The sequence below is a fragment of the Ahaetulla prasina genome, chromosome 14, assembly GCF_028640845.1.
Source record: "Ahaetulla prasina isolate Xishuangbanna chromosome 14, ASM2864084v1, whole genome shotgun sequence".
Taxonomy (NCBI): Eukaryota; Metazoa; Chordata; class Lepidosauria; order Squamata; family Colubridae; genus Ahaetulla; species Ahaetulla prasina.
The window spans coordinates 11,857,751-11,880,854 of NC_080552.1; the positions used below are offsets into that span (position 1 = coordinate 11,857,751).

General features: G+C 45.4%; 1 protein-coding gene across 1 annotated transcript in view; it reads right to left on the reverse strand.

Moving 5' to 3' along the window:
* Positions 1-5,981: 5,981 nt before the first annotated feature.
* Positions 5,982-23,104, reverse strand: part of SBK1 (SH3 domain binding kinase 1) — a 90,960-nt gene continuing 73,837 nt past the window's right edge. Inside the window, exons 2-4 of the mRNA XM_058157513.1 lie at positions 13,829-14,031; positions 9,701-9,903; positions 5,982-6,799 (exon numbers count right to left, since the gene is read on the reverse strand). Of these exons, the coding sequence (XP_058013496.1) occupies positions 6,011-6,799; positions 9,701-9,903; positions 13,829-14,031 (1,195 nt within the window). The 3' untranslated portion in view covers positions 5,982-6,010. The remainder of the gene's footprint in view (positions 6,800-9,700; positions 9,904-13,828; positions 14,032-23,104) is intronic.

Genomic DNA, 23,104 nt, shown 5'->3' on the forward strand with positions numbered 1-23,104 from the left:
CACAAGACCCACTTCCCACAGACTCCCTTTCCTCTTCTGGATGAGTTCAAATTCCACCCAATCTTCTCCCAGAAATGTTTAGCAAGGTAGAAATCTGGAGACTGGTGTTGTTGGGTGTTGGGTTTTGGGTTTGTTTTTTTGTTTCTTTTTTGGTCTTTCTTGAAAACTTCAGGTGCTTTCAACACATGCAGAGCAGGAGAACTGGGACAGCTGGCCTAGGATTCTAAACGAAGGAAAATGAAATGGCTGAAATCATATAAAATGGCCAGGATTGCAAGATTACAGGGATCTCGCCCTAAGGGAGACTTACGTAATCGTGTGTTACCTCGTTTGACATTTTGGTGGCTCGTCACAGCCTCGCTTGAAATTTAAGATAAAACAGGTTACCGATTCGGACTCTGCAGATAAATCCTCCTTGTGTTACAGAGGCACTAGCAAATCCTGGCGTCGAAACTACTCAGAAGAAAAGGAGTAGGGAGGTATATCGGATCTCTTTTGACTTTAGAGATATTAAACAAAGCCACTCTAGCAAAAGGTCTCAACCTTGGCCACTTTAAGATAGATCAACTGGCTGGGGAATTCTGGGAATTGAAGTCCAACCTATCTTATAGTGGCCAAGGTTTAGAAACGCTGCACTATAGATTTCCATAGGAGCAAATTTGCAAGATCTTCCAAATTCCGTAAAGGTAAAGGTTCCTCTCGCACGTATGTGCTAGTTGTTCTAAACTCTAGGGGGCGGTGCTCATCTCCGTTTCAAAGCTGAAGAGCCAGGGCTGTCCGAAGACGTCTCCGTGGTCATGTGGCCGGCATGACTCAATGCCAAAGGCGCACGGAACGCTATTACCTTCCCACCAAAGGTGGTCCCTATTTTTCTACTTGCCTTTTTTTTACCTGCTTTCGAACTGCTAGGTTGGCGGAAGCTGGGACAAGGAACGGGAGCTCACCCCGTTAGGCGGTGCTAGGGATTCGAACCCCTGAACTGCCGACGTTTCAGTTGACAAGTTCAGAGTCTTAGCCACTGAGCCATCGCGTCCCTCAATTCCGTACCCAAACATAAAAAGCCCCACCGAGAAACTCAACTGTTTGGTTTTTTAAAAAATCCACCCCAAACCTAACCATCCACTTTTGGGAAAGAGGACAACCTGTGAAAAACATATTTCTGGAAGACCCCCTCCCCCATTATAAAAGGGAGGTAGAACGTTTCACGGAGCTTGCTCTGCAGGTTCAGGAAAGGGAAAGGCATGCGACCCCCAAAAAGATGATCAGCCAAATTCAGAGATGAGTTTATATTAACAGCTACTCTATCCATGAAGGGAAGATGGATCCAAATGCTTCTAAGTTACCGTATTTTTTGGCGTATATGACGCACTGGAGTATAAGACGCACCATAGTTTTTGGGGAGGAAAATAAGAAAAAAAGCTGATTGGCAGGTGGATCAGCCTCCCGGAATACCCCCAATCAGCTGTTCCCAGAGGTGAATTTTAGCAACAGGTTCCTTGTTTGTGAGCTCTGTGCCTTGCTTTTTTTTTTTTTTGGCTTTTTTTTCTGCCTCTGAAACTTCTGAAACACCTTTTCTGAAAAAACTTTTTTTTCTGCCTCTGAAAGCCTCTGAAACAGCTTCAGGAAAAAAGCTGAAGCTCTGTTTGGGGGCTTCTTTTCTGAAGCTCTGTTTCGAGGCTTTTTTTTTTTTTAAGCTCTGTTTGGGGGCTTCTTTTCTGAAGCTTTGTTTGGGGGCTTTTTTCTGAAGCTCTGTTTCGAGGCTTCTTTTCTGAAGCTCTGTTTGGGGGCTTCTTTTCTGAAGCTCTGTTTCGAGGCTTTTTTTTTTTTTAAGCTCTGTTTGGGGGCTTCTTTTCTGAAGCTTTGTTTGGGGGCTTTTTTCTGAAGCTCTGTTTGGGAGCTTCTTTTCTGAAGCTCTGTTTGGGAGCTTCTTTTCTGAAGCTCTGTTTGGGAGCTTCTTTTCTGAAGCTCTGTTTGGGAGCTTCTTTTCTGAAGCTCTGTTTGGGGGCTTCTTTTCTGAAGCTCTGTTTGGGGCTTCTTTTCTGAAGCTCTGTTTGGGGCTTCTTTTCTGAAGCTCTGTTTGGGGCTTCTTTTCTGAAGCTCTGTTTGGGGCTTCTTTTCTGAAGCTCTGTTTGGGGCTTCTTTTCTGAAGCTCTGTTTGGGGGCTTCTTTTCTGAAGCTCTGTTTGGGGGCTTCTTTTCTGAAGCTCTGTTTGGGAGCTTCTTTTCTGAAGCTCTGTTTGGGGGCTTCTTTTCTGAAGCTTTGTTTGGGGGCTTCTTTTCTGAAGCTCTGTTTGGGAGCTTCTTTTCTGAAGCTCTGTTTGGGAGCTTCTTTTCTGAAGCTCTGTTTGGGAGCTTCTTTTCTGAAGCTCTGTTTGGGAGCTTCTTTTCTGAAGCTCTGTTTGGGGGCTTCTTTTCTGAAGCTCTGTTTGGGGGCTTCTTTTCTGAAGCTCTGTTTCGAGGCTTTTTTTTTTTAAAGCTCTGTTTGGGGGCTTCTTTTCTGAAGCTCTGTTTGGGGGCTTCTTTTCTGAAGCTCTGTTTGGGGGCTTCTTTTCTGAAGCTCTGTTTGGGAGCTTCTTTTCTGAAGCTCTGTTTGGGAGCTTCTTTTCTGAAGCTCTGTTTGGGGGCTTCTTTTCTGAAGCTCTGTTTGGGGGCTTCTTTTCTGAAGCTCTGTTTCGAGGCTTTTTTTTTTTAAAGCTCTGTTTGGGGGTTTCTTTTCTGAAGCTTCATTTCTGATGCTTTTTTCAGCCTCTGAAACCACCATTTGAGAAGCTGGGCGGGGCAACATTTGGAGTATAAGACGCACCCAGATTTTCACCCTCTTTTTTGGGGGTGAAAGGTGCGTCTTGTACTCCCAAAAATACGGTAACGTGTGAACAAAAGTGGGGTTCTCTAGTGGATTTTTTTAAAATATTAGAATGGGCCAAAATTCTAATCTTCCCAATACTGACAATAAAACAGACCAGATTTAGACCAAATGGGTTGTTTGTAACTGAATTGGACTCCTTCCCTGTTCATGAAAGATTTCAGCACCATTCAGAGTCCAAATGACCTTGGTTCTGAACATATAAGAATCTTTCTGGAGATTCTACACCAAGGCTGATACTTGCATATAAAGAATACAGGGTTCCTCTTCAAAACACGTGAAGAGGATACTACTCTCCCTCACCTCAATTTGCGTGGAATAGTTCAATATCTGGCAGGTTGAAATTTGAAGGACATATCCGAACCCATTATTACAATAATAAACAATGGCCTTCTTAAAACTTAACTTTTCCCAATCTGGAGGTTTTCAAGTTTTCAACCTCCAGAATTCCCCAGCCAAAGTCACTGAGAATTCTGGACATTAGTCCAGACATCTTCTGGAGGAGAACGTGATGCCACCGAATCCACGGAAGGGTTCTTCTGGGACTTCCCTTGGGCTGCCCAACATCCATCCGCATTGGCCACGATGCCTGGACTGCTGGGGGGGGGGGTTGTAGCTGAGGAATATTTAGGCCATGATTTTCCTGCTCCTGCCTTATGGATGCTTAGGAAACTACCCACTAGAAGAGAATATTAGTAGGCCAGCGGTGAGCTGTGGAGTCTGAGCCTGGCTGTTTTCCTACAGATGTTTTATTACCCAACTAGGTAACATCATTCAGTGGTTGTTTATAAAAGGTAAAGGTTCCCCTCGCACATATGTGCTAGTCGTTCCTGACTTTAGAGGGCGGTGCTCATCTCCGTTTCAAAGTCGAAGAGCCAGCGCTGTCCGAAGACATCTCCGTGGTCATGTGGCCAGCATGACTCAACGCCAAAGGCACATGGAACGCTGTTGCCTTCCCACCAAAGGTGGTCCTTATTTTTTCTACTTGCATTTTTACATGCTTTCGAATTGCTAGGTTGGCAGAAGCTGGGACAAGTCACAGGAGCTCACCCCGTGATGCAGCACCACTGGGGATTCGAACCACTGAACTGCCGACCTTTCAATCAACAAGCTCAGCGTCTTAGCCACTGAGCCACTGCCTCTCTTTGTTTATATACAAGTGATTTATATCTCAGTGTTGCAAAGAGTGTTCTTGGGTCTTACCAAGTTGTAAACAATACGTCAAACAAGGTACTACGAATGCAGATAAACAATCAAACTGTAAACAATATCTTAATCAAGGGACTGCCAAGAACACTTTCACCAACACCGATAGGGCAAGCAAAACTGCTCTCTTCTAGCACTGATGATGTGATTACCTAGTTGGGTCATGAGAGTTATTTGCAAGAAAACATCCAAGTTCAGAGAGCACCAAGGGCCCCACCTTTCTCTCCTCTCTTCTTGCTAGCATACTATTCACACAGCCAAAAGTAGGTGTACTGGACCACTCAAGATATTTGGGCCAGCCCAGGCAACCCTAGTCCGGAGGCATGGGATGGTGGAAATCAACATCTCCCATACCTTGTGAGCCCTCAGTGGCAGCACCAATCCCATCCAAATGCCCTTCCTCTTTTGCCCTCTGTTGCCAGCAGACCTGAGTGCCCGCCTGGTCTTCCCGTTTGACCCTGGGAACAAAGGGAAAAGTTTCTTTTCCTGAGCGGTGAATGGCCGCACAACACACAGCTACTGTTGACCTGACGAACGTAGAGACACACAGATGCACGTGTACACACCCATACACACACGCACACACACACACACGCACACACACACACACGAGACACAGAAAACATTTGCTACATCAGTGGCACCAAATGCTTTCCTGGCCACGCTGTGAAAGCTCAGATCTTCCCAGCTCAGTATTTTTTTAAGCTTCCCCTGGATCCGCCTTTCTTCACCTTGGCAACCTTTTAAGAACGGTGGATTTCAACACCCAGGATTCCCCAGCCAGGGGACTTCTGGGAGTCGAAGTCCACCCATCTTTAACAGTCACCCGAAGTGGAGAAACACTGCTCAGGAGCCTGTGTCCATCAGAAGCCAGGGTCTCTTCCCTGCTGGGAAGAGGCGTGGATGATGGGAGGACATGGTCTGCCTTAGTCAGCGGACACTCTCCCGCTCCCTCAGAGGACCTCCCAAGAGGTCATCTTGAATTTGGAATGAGGAGCTAGACAAGGGTCAACAACATGCCAAGGTCCACCTAGGTGAGTCGTCAGCCTCTCATGGAAGAATATCTTCTAGCCCCATTTCATAGGCTGTAAGTCACAGGAGTCTCTCCTTCTTCTGAACCTCCCCAAGAACTTCGGAAGGAGCAAGACTCTTACGGAAGCTGGATTCAGCTTCGTGTCCTCTCGGGAATGGGGGGGCTCCAACCGACTCGAAGGTCGAGCCACTGCCCAAGACATCCTTCAAGTACATAGGTTGGGAACTCCACCATGTTCCCCTCACCAGCCAGTACAGCAGGGATGATGGGCATGAAGAGGTCCATACATCGAGAGAGGTCGGCAAGGCAATGCTCGTGGCTCTGCTTCGACTCTTTGGCAGGGGAGGTGGGAGCCCTATTTTCCCGGTCAGAAAAGCTACTGCCCTATTCTACTCCTTCACCCCTTCCCTACAAGTCCTTCCCTCTCCTCCCCTCCCAAAACTCTTCCCACCCCACCCCCAACCCCACCCCCAGCTACCCAACAACCACTTCTGTTGCTGGATGAAACGGGTGCTACGAATTCACCAATTGTTCCAGTTCCCCCCACAACGACCCCCCCACACGACCCCCCCCCCAGTCCTTTTTCTGCATCCCCCTCCCCCCCTTCCTGGTTTACACACCATGCCTATTTCTACCGTGGCCTTAGCTGCCCAGCCACGAACTGTTTGCATCGTTCACGTCATTGGATAAATCATCCTTTTTCTCCCCTCCCCCCTTGGTTTTCTATTGTATCGTTTCCTTGTTGCTCAGAGGGACAGAAATCCCAGTCAATCAGAGGATCCTTTGTATGTGTGTGTGTTGTTGTTTTTTTTAAAAAAAAGAGTCCTTCTACACACCGCCTATCCCAGGGCAGAAGGAGATACAGTGCTGATATCAGAATGCCGGCTTGGCGTAGGTGCCACATTCTCCTCAGACGCAGATCTCGATGGCAGTTGCCAAAACCATCTGGCCTTTGGCCTTGTCTGCCCGGCCGTCAGTCCTGCTTCCTCCGCCGGGGGAAGGGAGGCCAGGCTCCGAAGCTGCCAGCCGAGAGACACTGCCCTCCGTCAGGATGGTCCTCTTAAGTGGGGTTGGGGTGCAGCCACTAGGCGTCTCATGGCGGTGCGGGCCAGCTGAGAGCTTGTCCCCGGTGTGCTTGCGGGAACGATAGGATGGCCGTCGGCGCATCTCGGACATCAGATCATACTTGATGAAGAGAAAAAGCTCCTTCACGGGGCAACGTTTTTCCGGGTCGAGGGCCAACAAGCGTTGAAACATTCGCAGCGCGTTATCCGTGAAGCGGCGCCACTGAGAGGGGACGCCCGCCAGGCGCCCCTTTTGCCACCTCACAAACTCCTCAAAGAAAGAGTCCGAGGCTGTGGCCGCTTCCCAGGGGAAGTTGCCGGTCAGCACGCAAAAGATGAGCACCCCGAAAGCCCACACGTCGATGCTTGCGTCCACCGTGAAACCCTCTGCTCGACCTGCCTGGCACACCTCAGGTGCTGTGTACGGGATGGTGCCGCTAATGCGTTTCACCCGGCACCCCACCTTGCGCGTCATGCCAAAGTCAGCCAGCTTGACGCGTCGGCAGTCACGGTCAAACAGGAGGACGTTTTCTGGCTTGATGTCCCGGTGCACCAAGTTTTTGCTGTGCATGTAATCCAGCGCCAGACCCAGCTGTTGCACGCAGCGCTTCACCATGTCCTCTGGCAGTCCTACCTGCAGGCAGACAGAGATGTTGAGAGCTGAGTTTACAGCTGGAAGCAACCAAACCCAGGAATGTCTTACGCTGTACTGTAATAGTATAGTTTAATGACAAGAAGGACTAGGGGTGTCATGATACCCTATTTCCCCCAGAATAAGACATCCCCTGATAATAAGCCCAATTGGGCTTTTGAGCGCATGTGCTAAAATAAGCCGCCCCCCAAAATAAACCCTCCCTGAAAATAAGCCCTCCCCAAAAATATTTAAATGCATGTGCAGCCGGTCCCCTCCATTTCCTCTGGTTAGGGTTAGGGAGACAGAGCTGGAGATGGCAAGAGGAGCCCTGTCTTGCTTCACGCACCCCAAAATAATAAGACCTCTCTGAAAATAAGGCCAAGCACTTATTTCAGGGTTCAAAAAAAATATAAGACAGGGTCTTATTTTCGGGGAAACACGGTAGCAGACTTCCAATATCTCAGGGGCTGCCCCAAAGAAGAGGGAGTCAAGCTATTCTCCAAAGCACCTGAGGGCAGGACAAGAAGCAATGGGTGGAAACTAATCAAGGAGAGAAGCAACTTAGAACTAAGGAGAAATTTCCTAACGGTGGGGACAATGGAATGACTGGCCTCCAGAAGTTGTAAATGCTGCATCCCTGGAAGTTTTTAAGCCCTGGGCCATGGACCAGTGCCAGTCCACGACGCGCCAGAAAACCAGATCATGCAAACGAGTGAAGTCCCATCCATGCACACGTGGGATGCAAGTAGTGCACAAAACCATGCCCCCTCCAGTTCATGGGAAAACCCCTCTCCAGGGAACCAGTCCCTGGTGCCCAAAAAGTTGGGGGGGGGAGGCTGCTGTTCAGAATATAACCTGCTATCTCATGCCTGTATATGTTCAGAGTGTTTAATGTCCTGGGATGGGAATATGCATTTTTCTGTACGAAAGGCAGTACATTAGAATAGGGGTCTCTAACCTAAGCCTGGTGGACGTCAACTCCCAGCTTTGCTGGCTGGGGAATTCTGGGAGTTGACGTCCTGCAGGCTTAAAGTTGCCAAGGTTGGAGACCCCTGCATTAGAATGCAAATTATTTTCATTGCAATGGAGCAATCCTAACCCAGTCTTAACAATGGAAGAGCATATTTATAGCTCAGGGTTGAACTGCCGGGTCCTGGGTGCCAGCGGTAGGCTTCAAAAATTTTAGCAAGGGATTCTCTGCCTGGTTGCTGGGTCATGGTGGGTGTGGCCTAGTTGGCTTCCTGCACCACGGCAGAGGGGACAATTTTGCCCTTCCTGGGCTCTGGAGGCTGGAAACTGGCCCGTTTCCAGCCTTCCTGAACTTCCGGTATGCCCATTTTTCACCCTCCCTGAGCCTCCGTGCGCACCCTGCACTTACCTGCATCCAAAATGGACCCTGTGGGGACTCCTGGGAGGGGTGGGTGGCGCGGTGCCAGCAAGGAGTGGGATCTGGGGGGTTCTCCGAACTGCACAGAATCTTAGCTAGAGGTTCTCCCGAACCCCTGCAAATCCCCAGCAGCCCACCCCCGTTTGGTGCTCTCCAAGCTTGGGTGTTTCCTTGCAAACCTTTCATTACCAAACTATTATTTCATATTGGATTGTTTGTCTGAGTCGCTATTTCCCAATTCCTCCCAATAGTCAAGCTATAAACCACACCCCAATCAAGAGTTACCTAGTTTATGCAATGAAAGATATGCAAGGAAACCACCAAGCTCAGAGAATTATCAAGGACCCCATAATCCAGTCTTTCAAGCTAACTTCCTTCTATGGCTCACAAAAATCCCCAAACACATGTAACATCAACACCACTGAATGGTGGTGGATGTTCCATGACAATGGTCCTCAGCCCCAGGGCAATAGTCATGGTTTTGGAAAGTAGCGATCCAGACCATCTGACCATCTTCTGGGCATGGGTTATCTCTTGCTGCTTAGGAACTTTGCGAAATGGTACTGCAGACCTTTGTGGGGGTGGGGCGAGAAAAGACAAAAAGGAAATGGAGTTGAAATAAAAAGTGATGGTGATGATGAAGAGGATGGTCTTGGCTCTTGGAGATTCAATGAGCCAGGTCTCTCCACATCTTCCGATCGTGCACTGCTTTCAATTCAAGTCATGCGGGCCATTTAGGGCAATGGCTGTGTGAGGGATGCATTAATCTTCCGCTGCCCAGCCTTGAAATCTTCCCATGGGAAGATCAAAAGTAACATCTGTGTAGGGTATGAGAGGAATCTGGAAGCCAGATGAGAAGATCACACTTGGTTCCCAATCCATATTATTAGCATCCTAATTGGATCAAGCTCCCATGAAACAGCTTCAGGAAACTTGAGAGCCACGATGGCGCAGTGGTTAGAATGCAGTACTGCAGGCTATTTCTGCCGGCTGCTTGCAATTTGCCAATTCAAATCTTGCCAGGCTCAAGGTGGACTCAGCCTTCCATCCTTCCGAGGTCGGTAAAATGAGGAGCCGGATTGTTGGGGGCAAGAGGCTGACTCTGTAAACCGCTTAGAGAGGGCTGGAAAGCACCATGAAGCGGTATATAAATCTAAGTGCTATTGCTTATTAGCTGTGGTGGCACAATGCTTAGAATGCCGTATTGCAGGCTAATTGTGCCAACTGCCAACAGTTCAATCCTGACCGGTTTAAGATTGACTGAGCCTTCCCTCCCTCTGAGGCCAATAAAACGAGGACCCAGATTGTTGGGGGGTGGCAAGAGGCTGATTCTGTAAACCGCTTAGAGAGCAGTTTACAGAATCTGTACAGGAAAGCACTGTGAAGTGGTATAGGAGTCTTAAGTGCAACTGCTATTGCTATAATACCCCATTTGTCCATCTTGGTATCCTATTTGAAGACACCTTGCCTCACCTTCCATTCAGGTCAAGAAGGGGCAACCGAAGTCCACCTACCTGGGGAGGAATGATGTCAAAAAGGTCTCCTCCAGGAGCATATTCCTGAGCAAAGACATAGCAGTCCTCCGTCTCAAAGACCACGTCAAACACTTTGATGATGAAAGGGCTGGAAGAGAGAGTATTGGTGATGCTGAACTCCCTCAGGAAATTCTTCAGTTTGGTCTTGTTCTTGTTGACAAATTTCAGAGCCATCTTGGTGCCTGTGGATGGAGAAGACGGGGCAAGGAAGAGGACAATGAGCAACTCCCTGGATGATGGGGACCAAGGAAATAAAATTGTTCTGGAAATCACTGCCCAGGTAAGATGAAACTCCCCCACAAAAATACGATCTTTTAAAGGACTTTGTACAGTTGGCCATGCCACAATGAATGTATTTGATCAGTGGCTAATAAATGGTCCCGATTTTTTAAGTCTTCTTGGGCTACAACTCTATGCTGGTTAAGTCACAGTTTGTTGGGTAGGTTTGGCTTGGCATACAGCATGAATTGAGACACTACAGTTTACGAAACATGGGTTATGATGGTTGCAGTGTCCAAGGGCACTGTTCTGACCTTGGCTCCCTTATATAGCAGGAAGCAGAATCACACTTGGCCAATAAAAATTCTATTCTATTCTATTCTAAAAGCCCTTTTATTTACACGAGTGTGAATTCCTTTCATTCACAGTCAGCAAGGCTTGTCCAAACAGTTTTTCAAAGGAATATTTCTCAACACAGTCCTTATTTCACTTGGAAAGCTGCCAGGTAACTAGTTTCCAAACGCAGGGCAAGGCAAAACTTGGCACAGAGTCTCTAGGATTCATGGACAGATCTTCCCACTCTTGAAACAACCAAATGAACAAATTGTTTCCTGCAAAAGGCCCCTCCCCGTTCGCTCCTCTTTGGGAGGGCCTTTCCTATGGGAGGGCCAATCACCTCCAAGGTGTGGCTTTAGTCCCAAGTCGACCTTGCTTTCTTAATTGTTCTTGTCTTCTGGCATCTCTGCGCATGCGCACACTGGGAACGGGCTCCAGCTGTTCCTCTGCCTCACTGCTGTCTAGCTCCCTCTCTGCCTCCGATGCAGAGCTCTCGTCCGAGCTTTCCCCAGCCCCCAGGACTGGCCCACGTTCTTCCCCAACCTCCTCACTGTCCGACTCTGCTGCCAGCTCTGCTGGTCACCGGTGGGCCACAACAGTCATGCAATCACCATGTGTGACTTACCCAGCCGGCTTTTGACAAGCAAAATGAATGGGGAAGCCAGATTCACTTAAGGACCGTGTGATCACTTAAGTGATTCACTTAAGAACATTGATTCACTTAACAACCATGGGAAAAATAATTGGGCATGACTGTTTCACCACCATCTGGCTTAGCAACAAAAATTCTGGTTCCAACTATGGTTCTAAGCCTAGGGCTACCTATATCCCCACCTCTTTCTCTGCTACCCATTAATTTTCCTGAACTATGAATAACTTAATTTTCCTCGCCTTAGTTGCTTTTCACCAGAATTTTGCTGGTGGTGTCAGGGTTCCAAGTAATGCACCCATAAAAAGTAGAATTCCGAGGCAGGCAAATTCCTCAAAGAACAATTTTATTGGGTACATCATATCAGCACGGCTGGTGAAAGCCGACTCTGAAAGTTCCCGGAGCTTTCACCTAATTAAATGTCAACATTTTCCCTTTCTCCCAAGTCATTAGTCACACTGTCCAATCCAGGTGCTGGCCAGTTGCTTGGTTACTTCACTCCTCCTCAGGCCAGCCACCCCGTGTCCTTGGTTCCCACAGGAAAGCTTTATTGTATTGGCTACAAAACCCCATCTAGCTATTTCCCCCCGTCCCTCCGTTGTGTAGCAATCCTGAAGTCACCAAGATGGCCTCAGGCAGGTTCACTTCAGGGTTGACAGGTGGCTTCCACACAGGGGTGAAATTTATTTACCTTCGCTTCTGGTTCACAAATGTGTGGGAGCGCACCTCCTCCATGCATCCGTAGACCCTTCTGCGCATGCGGAGAGGGTCAAAAACGGAATATGATGACGTCTGGGTGGGTGGGCGGAGCCTCCCAATGCCAGCGCTACCGGTTCACCCGAGCCGGATAGAACCTGCTGAATTTCACCACTGCTTCCACAGTTGTTTCTCAACCTTCACATCTTTTTTTTTTTTTTTTTTTTTTTTTATTGAAAGAGTTTTAAAAAAAACAAAAACATTTTCCCCCTTTTTTCCCCCTCCCTCCCAAAAAAAAAAAAAAAAACAAAACATCCCCTCCTCCCCACCCCGGCTTCCCGGGTCAATCACAAGGTAAAGTCCAATCCAAATAACCACATCCAAAGCTTTTCGTCTCCCAACCCCCTCCCCATTACATAAAATAACTTTCTAATTATTCAAAGGCAATCTGATATTTCTTAATCTGATATCTGTTTTGTAGATAATCAATCCATTTTTTCCATTCAATTAAATATCTTTCCTGCGTATTGTCTTTTAAAACGCTGAGATTTTAGCCATCTCAGCCAAATTAATAACTTTCAATATCCATTCTTCTATTGTAGGTATCTCTTCTTCTTCCAGTATTGTCCAATCAACAGTCTTGCTGCTGTTATTAAGTTCAAAATCAGTTTAGTCTCAATCCCTGTACAATCCATTATAATTCCCAAAAGGAAAAATTGTGGCAGGAACTTTATCTTCTTCTTCAGTACATTTTGAATAATCCACCAAATTCTTATCCAAAAGACCTTAATTTTCTTGCAAGTCCACCAAATATGAAAATATGTAGCATCATCACAATCACACCTCCAACATTTCGCTTGGATATTAGGATACATACATGATAATTTTTTGGGATCTAAATGCCATCTATAAAACATCTTATAAAAATTTTCCTTAAATTCTGTGCTTGTGTAAACTTAACATTTCTAACCCAAATTTTCTCCCATGTTTCCAACATTATTGGTTCCTGAATATTCTGTGCCCATTTTATCATACAATCCTTTACCAAATCCTTTTCCGAATCTATTTCAAGCAACACATTATACAATCTCTTTATATGCTCCTGGGTCTGATTTCTAATTTGCTTTATTAAATTTTCCTCCTTTGCATTATACCAATTTTTGATCTTCTTTCCATCTAGCACTTATTTGCCCATATTGAAACCAAGTATAATTCCTCCTTCTTCATTTAATACCTGTAATGATTTTAATTGCAATCTACCTCCTTCAGCATACAAAAGTTCTTTATATGTAATCATTTCCTGTTTCTGTTCTATATTTATATTCTCTATTGCATGTCTAGGGCTCGCCCATATAGGAATCTTATAATCTAATTTATAGGAATATTTATTCCAGACCAAAAGAGCACTTCTCAACACATGATTCTTAAAAGCCCTATCCACTTTTTTTCCATAAAATAAGTACGCATGCCATCCATATAACAAGTCATAACCTTCTATATTCAAAATTCTTTCCTCTGTTAAGTTAAACCAGTCACTTATTACTGAGAGGGTTACTGCTTCATAATATAGTTTAAAATTAGGCATTCTTAAACCACCTCTTTCCCGTGAATCCTGTATTATTTTCATTTTAACCCTCGCCTTTTTACCCTGCCATATAAATTTATTAATCCCACTCTGCCAATCTTCCAAATTTTTATCCTTTTTAATTATAGGTATCATCTGGAACAGAAACAAAAATCTAGGTAACACATTCAACCTTCACATCTTTAAGATGTGTGGACTAGTGGTGGGTTGCCCCCGGTTCAGACCGGTTCACAAGAACCAGTAGTAAAACCAACGGGAGGCTCCACCCACCACCCCAGATGTCGTCATAGGCAATCTGCGTATGCAGAGAAGCTTGGTGCGCGAGTGAAGCGAGCACGCACGGGCGATCCCATTGCGAACCGGTAGTAAAGGTAAGTAGAACCCACCCCTGGCATGGACCTCAACTCCCAGAATTCTCTAGCCAGCCAGATTGGCTGAGGAATTCTGGGAGTTGAAATCCACGCGTCTTAAAGGAACCAAGGTTGAGAAAACACCATGTTAGCAGTGAAGCGAGTGGGTTAGTTTTCTCTCTTGTTTGGCTATTTTTAATCAATCGGAAGCGTGAAGCATGCCCAAGGAAGGGATAGGGTCATGATATTTTGCTCCTGCCCCCAAAACTCACCTGTGCTCTTATGGGAGACCAGGTCTACCTTCCCGTAAGTTCCCTTCCCCAGCTCACGGATGAGGTCGTAGTGCTTGTTGATGTCCGTGCCGGAAAGTGTGCGGATGGCCAGCGACTGCATGTCCTCTGTTATCAAGGGGACTCCACAACAGGCCAGCTTGCGTGATGGCTCTTGCTCGATGGAGGCAGCGCTCATGGTCATGCTGAAAGGGAGCAAGAGGGAGGTTTCGGTCATCCGTGATTGGAATCGGTAGGTTGCGGTCATTAACCAGTGCCAGGGAATTGGCATTCCAATCTCCCAAACTAAATTGACAGTATCGGGATCATTAGGAAAGGTAAGGCTAGAGAGAGAATTTGGCTCAAAGACAGTATGCAATTTTTTTAAAGCGCTAAGGTGCTCACATAGGCTTCATAGGTGAGTCTAGAGAGAAGAGAGATTAACAATCCGGTTACCGTAAACACTAAAACAGCAACACAAAGATAGATAGATAGATAGATATGATAGGCAGGCAGGTGGGCAGGATAAATGATAGATGATTGATAGATGAGATGTTAGATGATGATAGATGATAGATAGATAGAGGTGGAGGTGGGAGATGCAAAGAGAGAGAGGGGGAGGGAGAGAGGTGGAGATAGATAGATAGATAGATAGATAGATAGATAGATAGATAGATAGATAGATAGATACTGTATAGGTTGGTTGGTAGGTAGGTAGGTAGACAGATAGAGACAGACAGACAGACAAGAGAGAGACACTGAGAGATATTGGTGGTTAGAACAATAACATTATCGAAGTCATCAAATATCAGGATAATTCTTTTCAGGACTTCTGTTTCTCTATCACTGATGTGTGTGTGTGCGTGCGTGTGTGTGTGTGTGTGTGTGTGTGTGTGTGTGTGTGTGTGTGTGTGTGTGTAAGAGAGAGAATGGCTATCAGAAGCATATTTATATAGAAATACAAAGCAATTGATTGTTGTCTTTTATTTATTTGCAAAGGGCTGTTAAGTAAGTAAAACTGTAAAGGTTGGAAACTTATTAAGTAAAAACTCATTAAGTAAAAAAATAGCCGTTGGAAACTTATCAAGGAGAGAAGCAACCTAGAACTGAGGAGGGATTTCCTGGCAGTGAGAACAATTTATGTGTTCTGTCCCCCCCCCCCCACCTCAGTCTGGGAGACACGTGAACTGACTCAATTAGCCAGCAATTTAGTCCACGGCAGCTATCAGCTCTGGCAGCAGACCAGCGAACGTCTGCCAAGGTTTTCTTTATCTTCCATGATGCCGGCATCACAGAAACTCGTTACCAGAGCAACCAGGAAGTCAGGAACAAACAGCAATCCAGCCCAAATGCTCAGTCAAATAGTTCAGTTCAAGTTTTCTCCAGACAGTTTGTTTTGTCCATCACGAAGTAGTAGAGCAGCCCCTCCTGCTTTTATACCCTATGGGGTGTGGCTCCATGACTCAGCACTCTCTAGGCCTGCCCCACCCCTTCTTTTGTTGTTCCCGCCTCTCTTGTCTACGAAACCTGGGATCTAACCAGGATTGATTGTCCACAGCTGGGCCTGGAAGCGTTGCCTGGGTGGGGGGAGATACAGGAGACAGAGGCCTCATCACCTCCTCTACCTGGCCTGCCTCTGGCTCCTGGAGCTGAGCCAGAGAGGCTGGCCCTGCAGAGGGGAGCCCCGACGGCCCTTCCCCCTCACTCTCTGAGTCACTTTCTGACAGGGGGCCAGGCCCGGGGGTGGCTGGAGCCACAACATTATGGCTAATCTCCGAAAGTTGTGGGTGCCCCATCATGTGGTTTTTAAGAAGACACTAGACAGCCGTTTGTCCAAAAAAAAGTGTAGGGGGTTGGACTAGAAGACTTCCAAGGTCCCTCCCAACTCTGTTATACCCTTACTGTTGCTTCTAGTATTAAGAGGGATTGAGGAAGTGAAAGTAAAACCCAACCCTCTTAAAACAATGTCCTGTGTTTTCTGCCCAAATGAAGTAAATGCCCTATATTTTCATCCAAACTTAACGTATCTGTATTTTTATACACAAAGAGGCTACTGCCTTGAAAGACCAGCCCTTGGAAGCTAGCAATTCATAGTTGCATGGAATCCCAACAAGGGCACAACAAGGATCATTGTAGGTGATCCCTGGTCCCCAATCTCACCTCGACAGGAAACCAACAGAACGGAAAGCAGATCCCTCACACAACCTTGATTTCATAGGAATCCAGCAAGATATTGGCTGGGTTCATACAAAATCCTAAACCCAGGTTGTCAAAACACAGTCCCTACATTTATATATCACAAACAAATAAAGAATAGGATGGTGTTATTCACTCAGGATTCTAAGACAATAGATGGGTTTCCTTGATATGATGATGATGATGATGACCATCATCAATTAACGACCCCACAATCCCTTGCGGGGTGGAGTCTGGATAACTGAATGGAGCTGAGTGTCTACTGGCCAGATGCCCTTCCTGTTGCCAATGCGGAGCAGACATATTCTCATCGTACCCAGAGAGAATAGAATAGAATAGAATAGAATAGAATAGAATAGAATAGAATAGAATAGAATAGAATAGAATAGAATAGAATAGAATTCTTTATTGGCCAAGTGTGATTGGACACACAAGGAATTTGCCTTAGTGCATACGCACTCAGTGTACATAAAAGACAAGATACATTCGTCAAGTATCATAAGGTACAACACTTAATGATAGTCATAGGGTACAAATAAGCAATCAGGAAACAATCAATATCAATATAAATCGTAAGGATACAAGCAACAAAGTTACAGTCATACAATCATAAGTGGAAGCAGATGGGTGATGGGAACAATGAGAAGATTAATAGTAGTGCAGACTTAGTAAATAGTTTGACAGTGTTGAGGGAATTATTTGTTTAGCAGAGTGATGGCCTTCGGGGAAAAACTGTTCTTGTGTCTAGTTGTTCTGGTGTGCAGTGCTCTATAGCGTTGTTTTGAGGGTAGGAGTTGAAACAGTTTATGTCTAGGATGCGAGGGGTCTGTAAATATTTTCCCAGTCCTCTTTTTGACTCGTGCAGTATTCAGGTCCTCAGTGGAAGGCAGGTTGGTAGCCATTGTTTTTTCCGCAGTTCTAATGATCCTCTGAAGTCTGTGTCTGTCTTGTTGGGTTGCAGAACCAAACCAGACTGTTATGGAGGTGCAGATGACAGACTCAATCATTCCTCTGTAGAACTGGATCAGCAGCTCTACCGAGGATCGAACTCACACCCTCCTGATTGTGAGGCGAGAGCTCCACCTCTAAGCCACCGTACCACTCTCCATCATGATGCTGATGCTGATGCTGATATTTCAGTTGCGTCCGTCTCTTGACCATTCTATGGGACAGGTCTCTCTGCATATTCTGATTTTGCACTACTTCATTGAGTTGTTCTATGCTCCAGCTGTTTTGTCAGCTTTGATGGTGTCCGCCCATCGTGTTCTGGTCAGAGGTGGTATTCAGCCGGTTCGCATCGGTGAACCGGTAGTGGCGATCGCGGGGGTGGGGTTAGGAGTTGCCTTCTACTAACATGCCTGGGACATGTCTCCCTTGGCACACTGAGCCATAAAGCCCTCCGTCCCATTTTAACTAGTCTGTCAACCTAGCCTTCAAGTTCCATGGGAAATAACATTTCCCTTTCCAAAGCACCCGACGGCCAGACAAGGAATAATAATAGATGGAAACTGATCAAGGAGAAATTCAACGTAGAAATAAGGAGGAATTTTCTGACACAGCAATCAACCCATGGAACAGAAGTTGCCTTCAGAAGTTGTGGGAGCTTCATCACTGGAGGCTTTCAAGAAGAGACCGGACTGCCATCTGTCAGAAATGGTGTAGGGTCTCCCACTTGGGTGGGGGAGTTGGACTAGATGACCTTCAAGGTCCCTTCCAGCTTTCTTAATCTTAAAGCTCAAGAGGTGGCTCCTAGTGGGTAGCAACACGCTGTGTGAATGTGGAGAGATGCAAAGCCCAGCTTGTCTGCTGCTATGTCAGCTATTACCAAAAACATGTACCGATAATGACTTATCATTATCCGCTTGGGCGGGGTTGGGGGTTGGACTAGATGACCTGCAAGTTCCCTTCCAACTCTGTTAATCTGTTAAAATCCCAAGGGCCGCCTGAACAATTCCCTGTATAGGATCAGGTGGAGAAGCCACATCCATCTCTTTGTTCTAAATATGTCAGCCTCTGCTTCCGTAGCTCCTGCATGAAACCGTTCTGAGGTCACTTGGACTACCACTTCATCTGTCCTGGTTTAGCCCTGGCTGCTCGTCCCCATATTTCTCTTTCCAAAGACAAAGAGGTGAGAATAAGCCTTAGCTTAGCAAGTCCTGGATTTCTATCAGACTTATTATGCTTCTCCCTCTGTAAGAGGAACAGCGGTAACACACTGCTCAGGGCAATTCTTTTAGACTACCTGAGTCCCACCTTTGCACTTAGCCAAAACTTATTTTAAGCACGACAGAGTAGAGTAGAGTAGAGTAGAGTAGAGTAGAGTAGAGTAGAGTAGAGTAGAGTAGAGTAGGAAATAAAGTAGGGAGTAGAGTAGAGTAGAGTAGAGTAGAGTAGAGTAGAATAGAATAGAATAGAATAGAATAGAATAGAATAGAATAGAATAGAATAGAATAGAATAGAATAGAATAGAATAGAATATACAGTATAAAAGGTAAAGGTTCCCCTCACACATGCGTGCTAGTTGTTCCTGACTCTAGGGGGTGGTGCTCATCTCTGTTTCAAAGCCGAAGAGCCAGCGCTGTCTGAAGACATCTCCATGGTCATGTGGCCGGCATGACTCAATGCCAAAAGTGCACGGAACGCTGTTACCTTCCCACCAAAGTGGTCCCTATTTTTCTACTTGCATTTTTTAGGTATTTTTGAACTGCTAGGTTGGCAGAAGCTGGGACAAGTAATGGGAGCTCACTCCATTACACGGCAGCACTGGGGATTCGAACCGCTGAACTGCCGACCTTCTGATCGATAAGCTCAGTGTCTTAGCCACTGAGCCACCACGTCCCCAATATAGAATATAGAGTATAGAATATAGACTATAGACTAGAATATAGAGGAGTAGGGTAGGGTAGGGTAGAATAGAATAGAATAGAATAGAATAGAATAGAATAGAATAGAATAGAATAGAATAGAATAGAATAGAATAGAATAGAATAGAATATGGAAATAGAGAATAGGAATAGGAACAGGAACAGGAACAGGAACAGAACAGGAAGGGACTTTGGAGGTCTTCTAGTCCAGCCCTCTGCTCAACCAGGAGAACCTATATTATTGTAGATAAGTGGCTGTCCCGTCTCTTCTTAAAAACCTCCAGTGATGGAGCACCCACAATTTCTGAAGGCAAGCTGTTCCCCTGGTTAATTGTCTTCATTGTTAGGAAGTTTGATTGATCGATCAATGATTTGATTGATTGGCACATCGCAATTGAAAGCCAAGCTTTCAATCCTGCAAGCTGGCTGGGGGAATTCTGGAAGTTGTAGTCCACACCTTTTCAGGCTGCCAAGATTGATAAACAGCAGCGCGACAGAAACTTCTGGCAGTTTGTCCTTTAGAATAGGGGTCTCCAACCTTGGCAACTTTAAGACTTGTGGACTTCAACTCCCAGAATACTTCAGCCAGCAAAGCTGGCTGAGGAATTCTGGGAGTTGAAGTCCACAAGTCTTAAAGTTGCCAAGGTTGGAGACCCCTGCTTTAGAAAACAGAGATTAGGAGAAATGTTGCAATCTGATTCAGATATTCCTCTTTCCAGATTCTTTTATTCTTCTTTTACCCTCTTCCCTGTATCCTTCTTGGTGTCTTCTTCTACGACGGAGCACAAAATATCCTGCAAATAACCCAGCAGCCTTGTCTACGTTACAGGCTACATTTAATAGAGCTCTGTTCCAGTCTGACAGGTTTTTTTAAAGGGATTTTTTTTTGAAGTCCATAAAAAGGACAGTAAAATGCAACTCCTTACCAGTTATATTGTAGGAATTTAGCACCCACCCCCCTCCTAGAAGAATGAAATATTTTAGAAAATATTTTAAAAGGCAGAATATATTTCCCTGGATGAGAAATGGAGAAACATGTTTTAAAGACAAAGCAGCTCCCTGCAACTTCCTGCCACCCCCCACCTTTGTCAATGGGCCATTAAAGCCTCAACCAAGCTCACTCATTTCTCCCCATCTTTGTCAATGGACCATCATTTGCAACACAATAGAACAGAAACTCACCACATGGCAAGGCTCAGGCAAGCTTGAAGGACAACCTACAATGTTAGCTAAGACCCCTAGACCACCTGGGAGTTTGACAACCAATCAGGATACTCTTCCTGTGCCCCAGAAAGTTCAAAGCTCAGAAAAAGCATAAAGCCAGGGAGCGCACAGGATCTCACCCCTTTTCTGTTCAGGAACTCAAGCCATGTGATCCTGACCACCATTAAACCATCTTTCAAAGCAGCCTCCATGTTTCCAGTGTCTTTGTCCCCACTTGGAACTGAACCCAGATGGATATTTCTTCCAACAATATTATATAGTCTTAGAAGGTAAAGAGGCTTTCTACATATCTTCCTTTCATTTAAGATCATGCTTAAGAGAAGTTGCTGAAGGACCCATTATCAACATGCATTTTTTTTCCTAATGAGGCAGGTTTAAACAAAATAAAAAATTGCCTGACATAAGCTTTCTTTTCCAAAGTTATCTAATCTAATTGGTATTTATGGTGGGGTTTTTTGTTTTCTTTGTAGACTCTTTTGATTCATTTGGGAAGTTTTGAAGCTAACCTCTATTACGAATGCACAAATATGTTTCCACTAGAGTTTTTATAGCCTTAACTGGAACAGTATACAGTATTCTAAAAAATCGGGTTTTTTTCAAGATTGCTCTTATTCCATTAGTGAAGAGATTAAAATTCAGCCTCAGCTCCCTGCCCCCAGCAGATACTTTGGTGCCAGCCTATCTACAAGACAAAAGATCATCATACTCAGGACATAATAGGATTAGCCCTCTACCCATCTTTTTAGAATAGAATAGAATTTTTATTGGCCAAGTGTGATTGGACACACAAGGAATTTGTCTTGGTGCATATGCTCTCAGTGTACATCAAAGAAAAGATACGTTCATCAAGGTACAACATTTACAACACAATTGATAGTCAATATATCAATATAAATCATAAGGATTGCCAGCAACAAGTTATAGTCATACAGTCATAAGTGGAAAGAGATTGGTGATGGGAACTATGAGACGATTAATAGTAGTGCAGATTCAGTAAATAGTCTGACACTGTTGATGGAATTATTTGTTTAGCAGAGTGATGGCCTTCGGGAAAAAACTGTAAAAAACTCTAACAGCAGAGCACACCACATGGCACCTAGGGATATTACATCAGCCCAAGGTTCAACCAAACTTGATTCAGGCAAACATGACTCCACATGGGAGTCTGACAACAACCAATAGAATACATTTCTTGCACAGGAACAGGAACCTCAAGGGCAAGGCCCAAGAGAGGGTACAAATGCCTCTCTCTCTCTCTCTCTCTCTCAAACCAGGGGTGAAATGCTCGCGGTTCGGACCGAATCGCATGAGCCGGTAGCGATGGGGGCAGGTAATTCTGGAGAACCGGTAGCAAACATCCCTGCCCACCCACCCCCGCCAATGCCCACCCAATCGCCCGGTCCCCACTTGCCTATTTGCTGCTTCTTTCAGGCTCGCTCCTGCCTTTCTTTGCTTCGGATGCTGCAATCAATTGCATCAGCTAGCAACTCAATCTGCCTGCCTGCAATCCATCTCATCGGTGAGCAACTCAATCTGCCTGCCTTGTCCCTTGAATTGGGTAAGTAACTGGGGCGGGGGGGCTTTAAAAATAGTTAAATGGGTTTTTTTAAAGTTTAAATTTTTTTTAGACATAGCAATTAACTTTAAATTGCTACATCTAAATTTAAAAGGAAGTTTTAAATTTAACTGCTTTTATCTAAAATATACCGTATATACTCGAGTATAAGCCGATCCGAGCCGAGGTCCCCAATTTTACCCCAAAACTGGGGTAAACTGGGACCCGAGTATGCCGAGGTGGAATGAGGCACCTACGGTTGGGAAAACCTCCTCCCTCAGCTGAGAAGGCTGGCGGCTCCCCCCCGCCTCTCACTGCACCGCAGGGCTTCAGTCCGTAAAATGTGAAAAAGAAAAAAAAAAACTCAGTATAAGTAGTATATACTCGAGTATAAGCCGAGGGCTTAAAAAAACAAAACTGAGTATAAGTAGACCAGTATAAGAGGGGCGTTTTCAGCACAAAAATGTGCTGAAAACTCGCTTATACCGAGTATATACGTAAATAAAATAAAATAATAAAATATTTGTGCAGCTCTCTGAGATTTGGTGTGTTTCTGTAGTGTTTCACTCTAACTACATAAACATACAAAATCTCACAAAGCTGTGTGTGGCATTTTGTGTGCGTGTGTGAGTCTGTTGTGTTGCGTTCGTGTGTGTAAAGTGTGAAAGTTGGTTTTGGAGCTTTTTGTGGCTGTGTGTGAGGTTCCTGCTTATTGCAGGGGCCATTTTGGGTGAGGTGCAGCTGCTTTTACATTGTGTGTGAGTCAGTTGTGTTGTGTTGTGTAAAGTGTGAAAGTTGGTTTTTGGTACCTCTTATTGTTTTGTATACTTTGTTTATTATTTTTATTGTTATTGGCCACGCCTACCCAGTCATCTGACCACCAAGCCACACCCACCAATTAAACCACGCCCACAAATTTTACCCCTGTCTCAAACCCATGTGGTCAGCTACACCAGGATCTGAAACCCGTGTGGTTCTTTCCAATCAGCCTCCATGTTTCCAGTGTCTTTCTCCCCACTTAGAACTGAACCCCGGTGGACATTTCTTCCAATGAATCATTAGTCTGGAATCTCTGCGCTTCTGTAAGAGACCTAAGTCCACACACACACCCTTGAAGTCTGTTGACTCTTATCTGATCCCCATTTGCTTTGACCATTAATAGTTCTGATTACAAGGAGTCCTTGACTTACGACCACAACGGAGCCCAACATTTCTGTTGCTAAGTGAGACATTTGTTGTCAATCGCTTTTTTTTTTCCCAGTGGCATCGTAACTTTGAACGGTCGCTAAACGAATGGTTTGCTTTCTGTATTTGCGTTGCTTCAGTAACACCACTGTGGCTACCGTGTTGTAGACCTTCCTCTACAGAGACCGCCTGCCCTAATGGCTGGGAATTATGGCATTCTAGCTCCAGGACATTTAGAGGGCACCTCAATGCCTA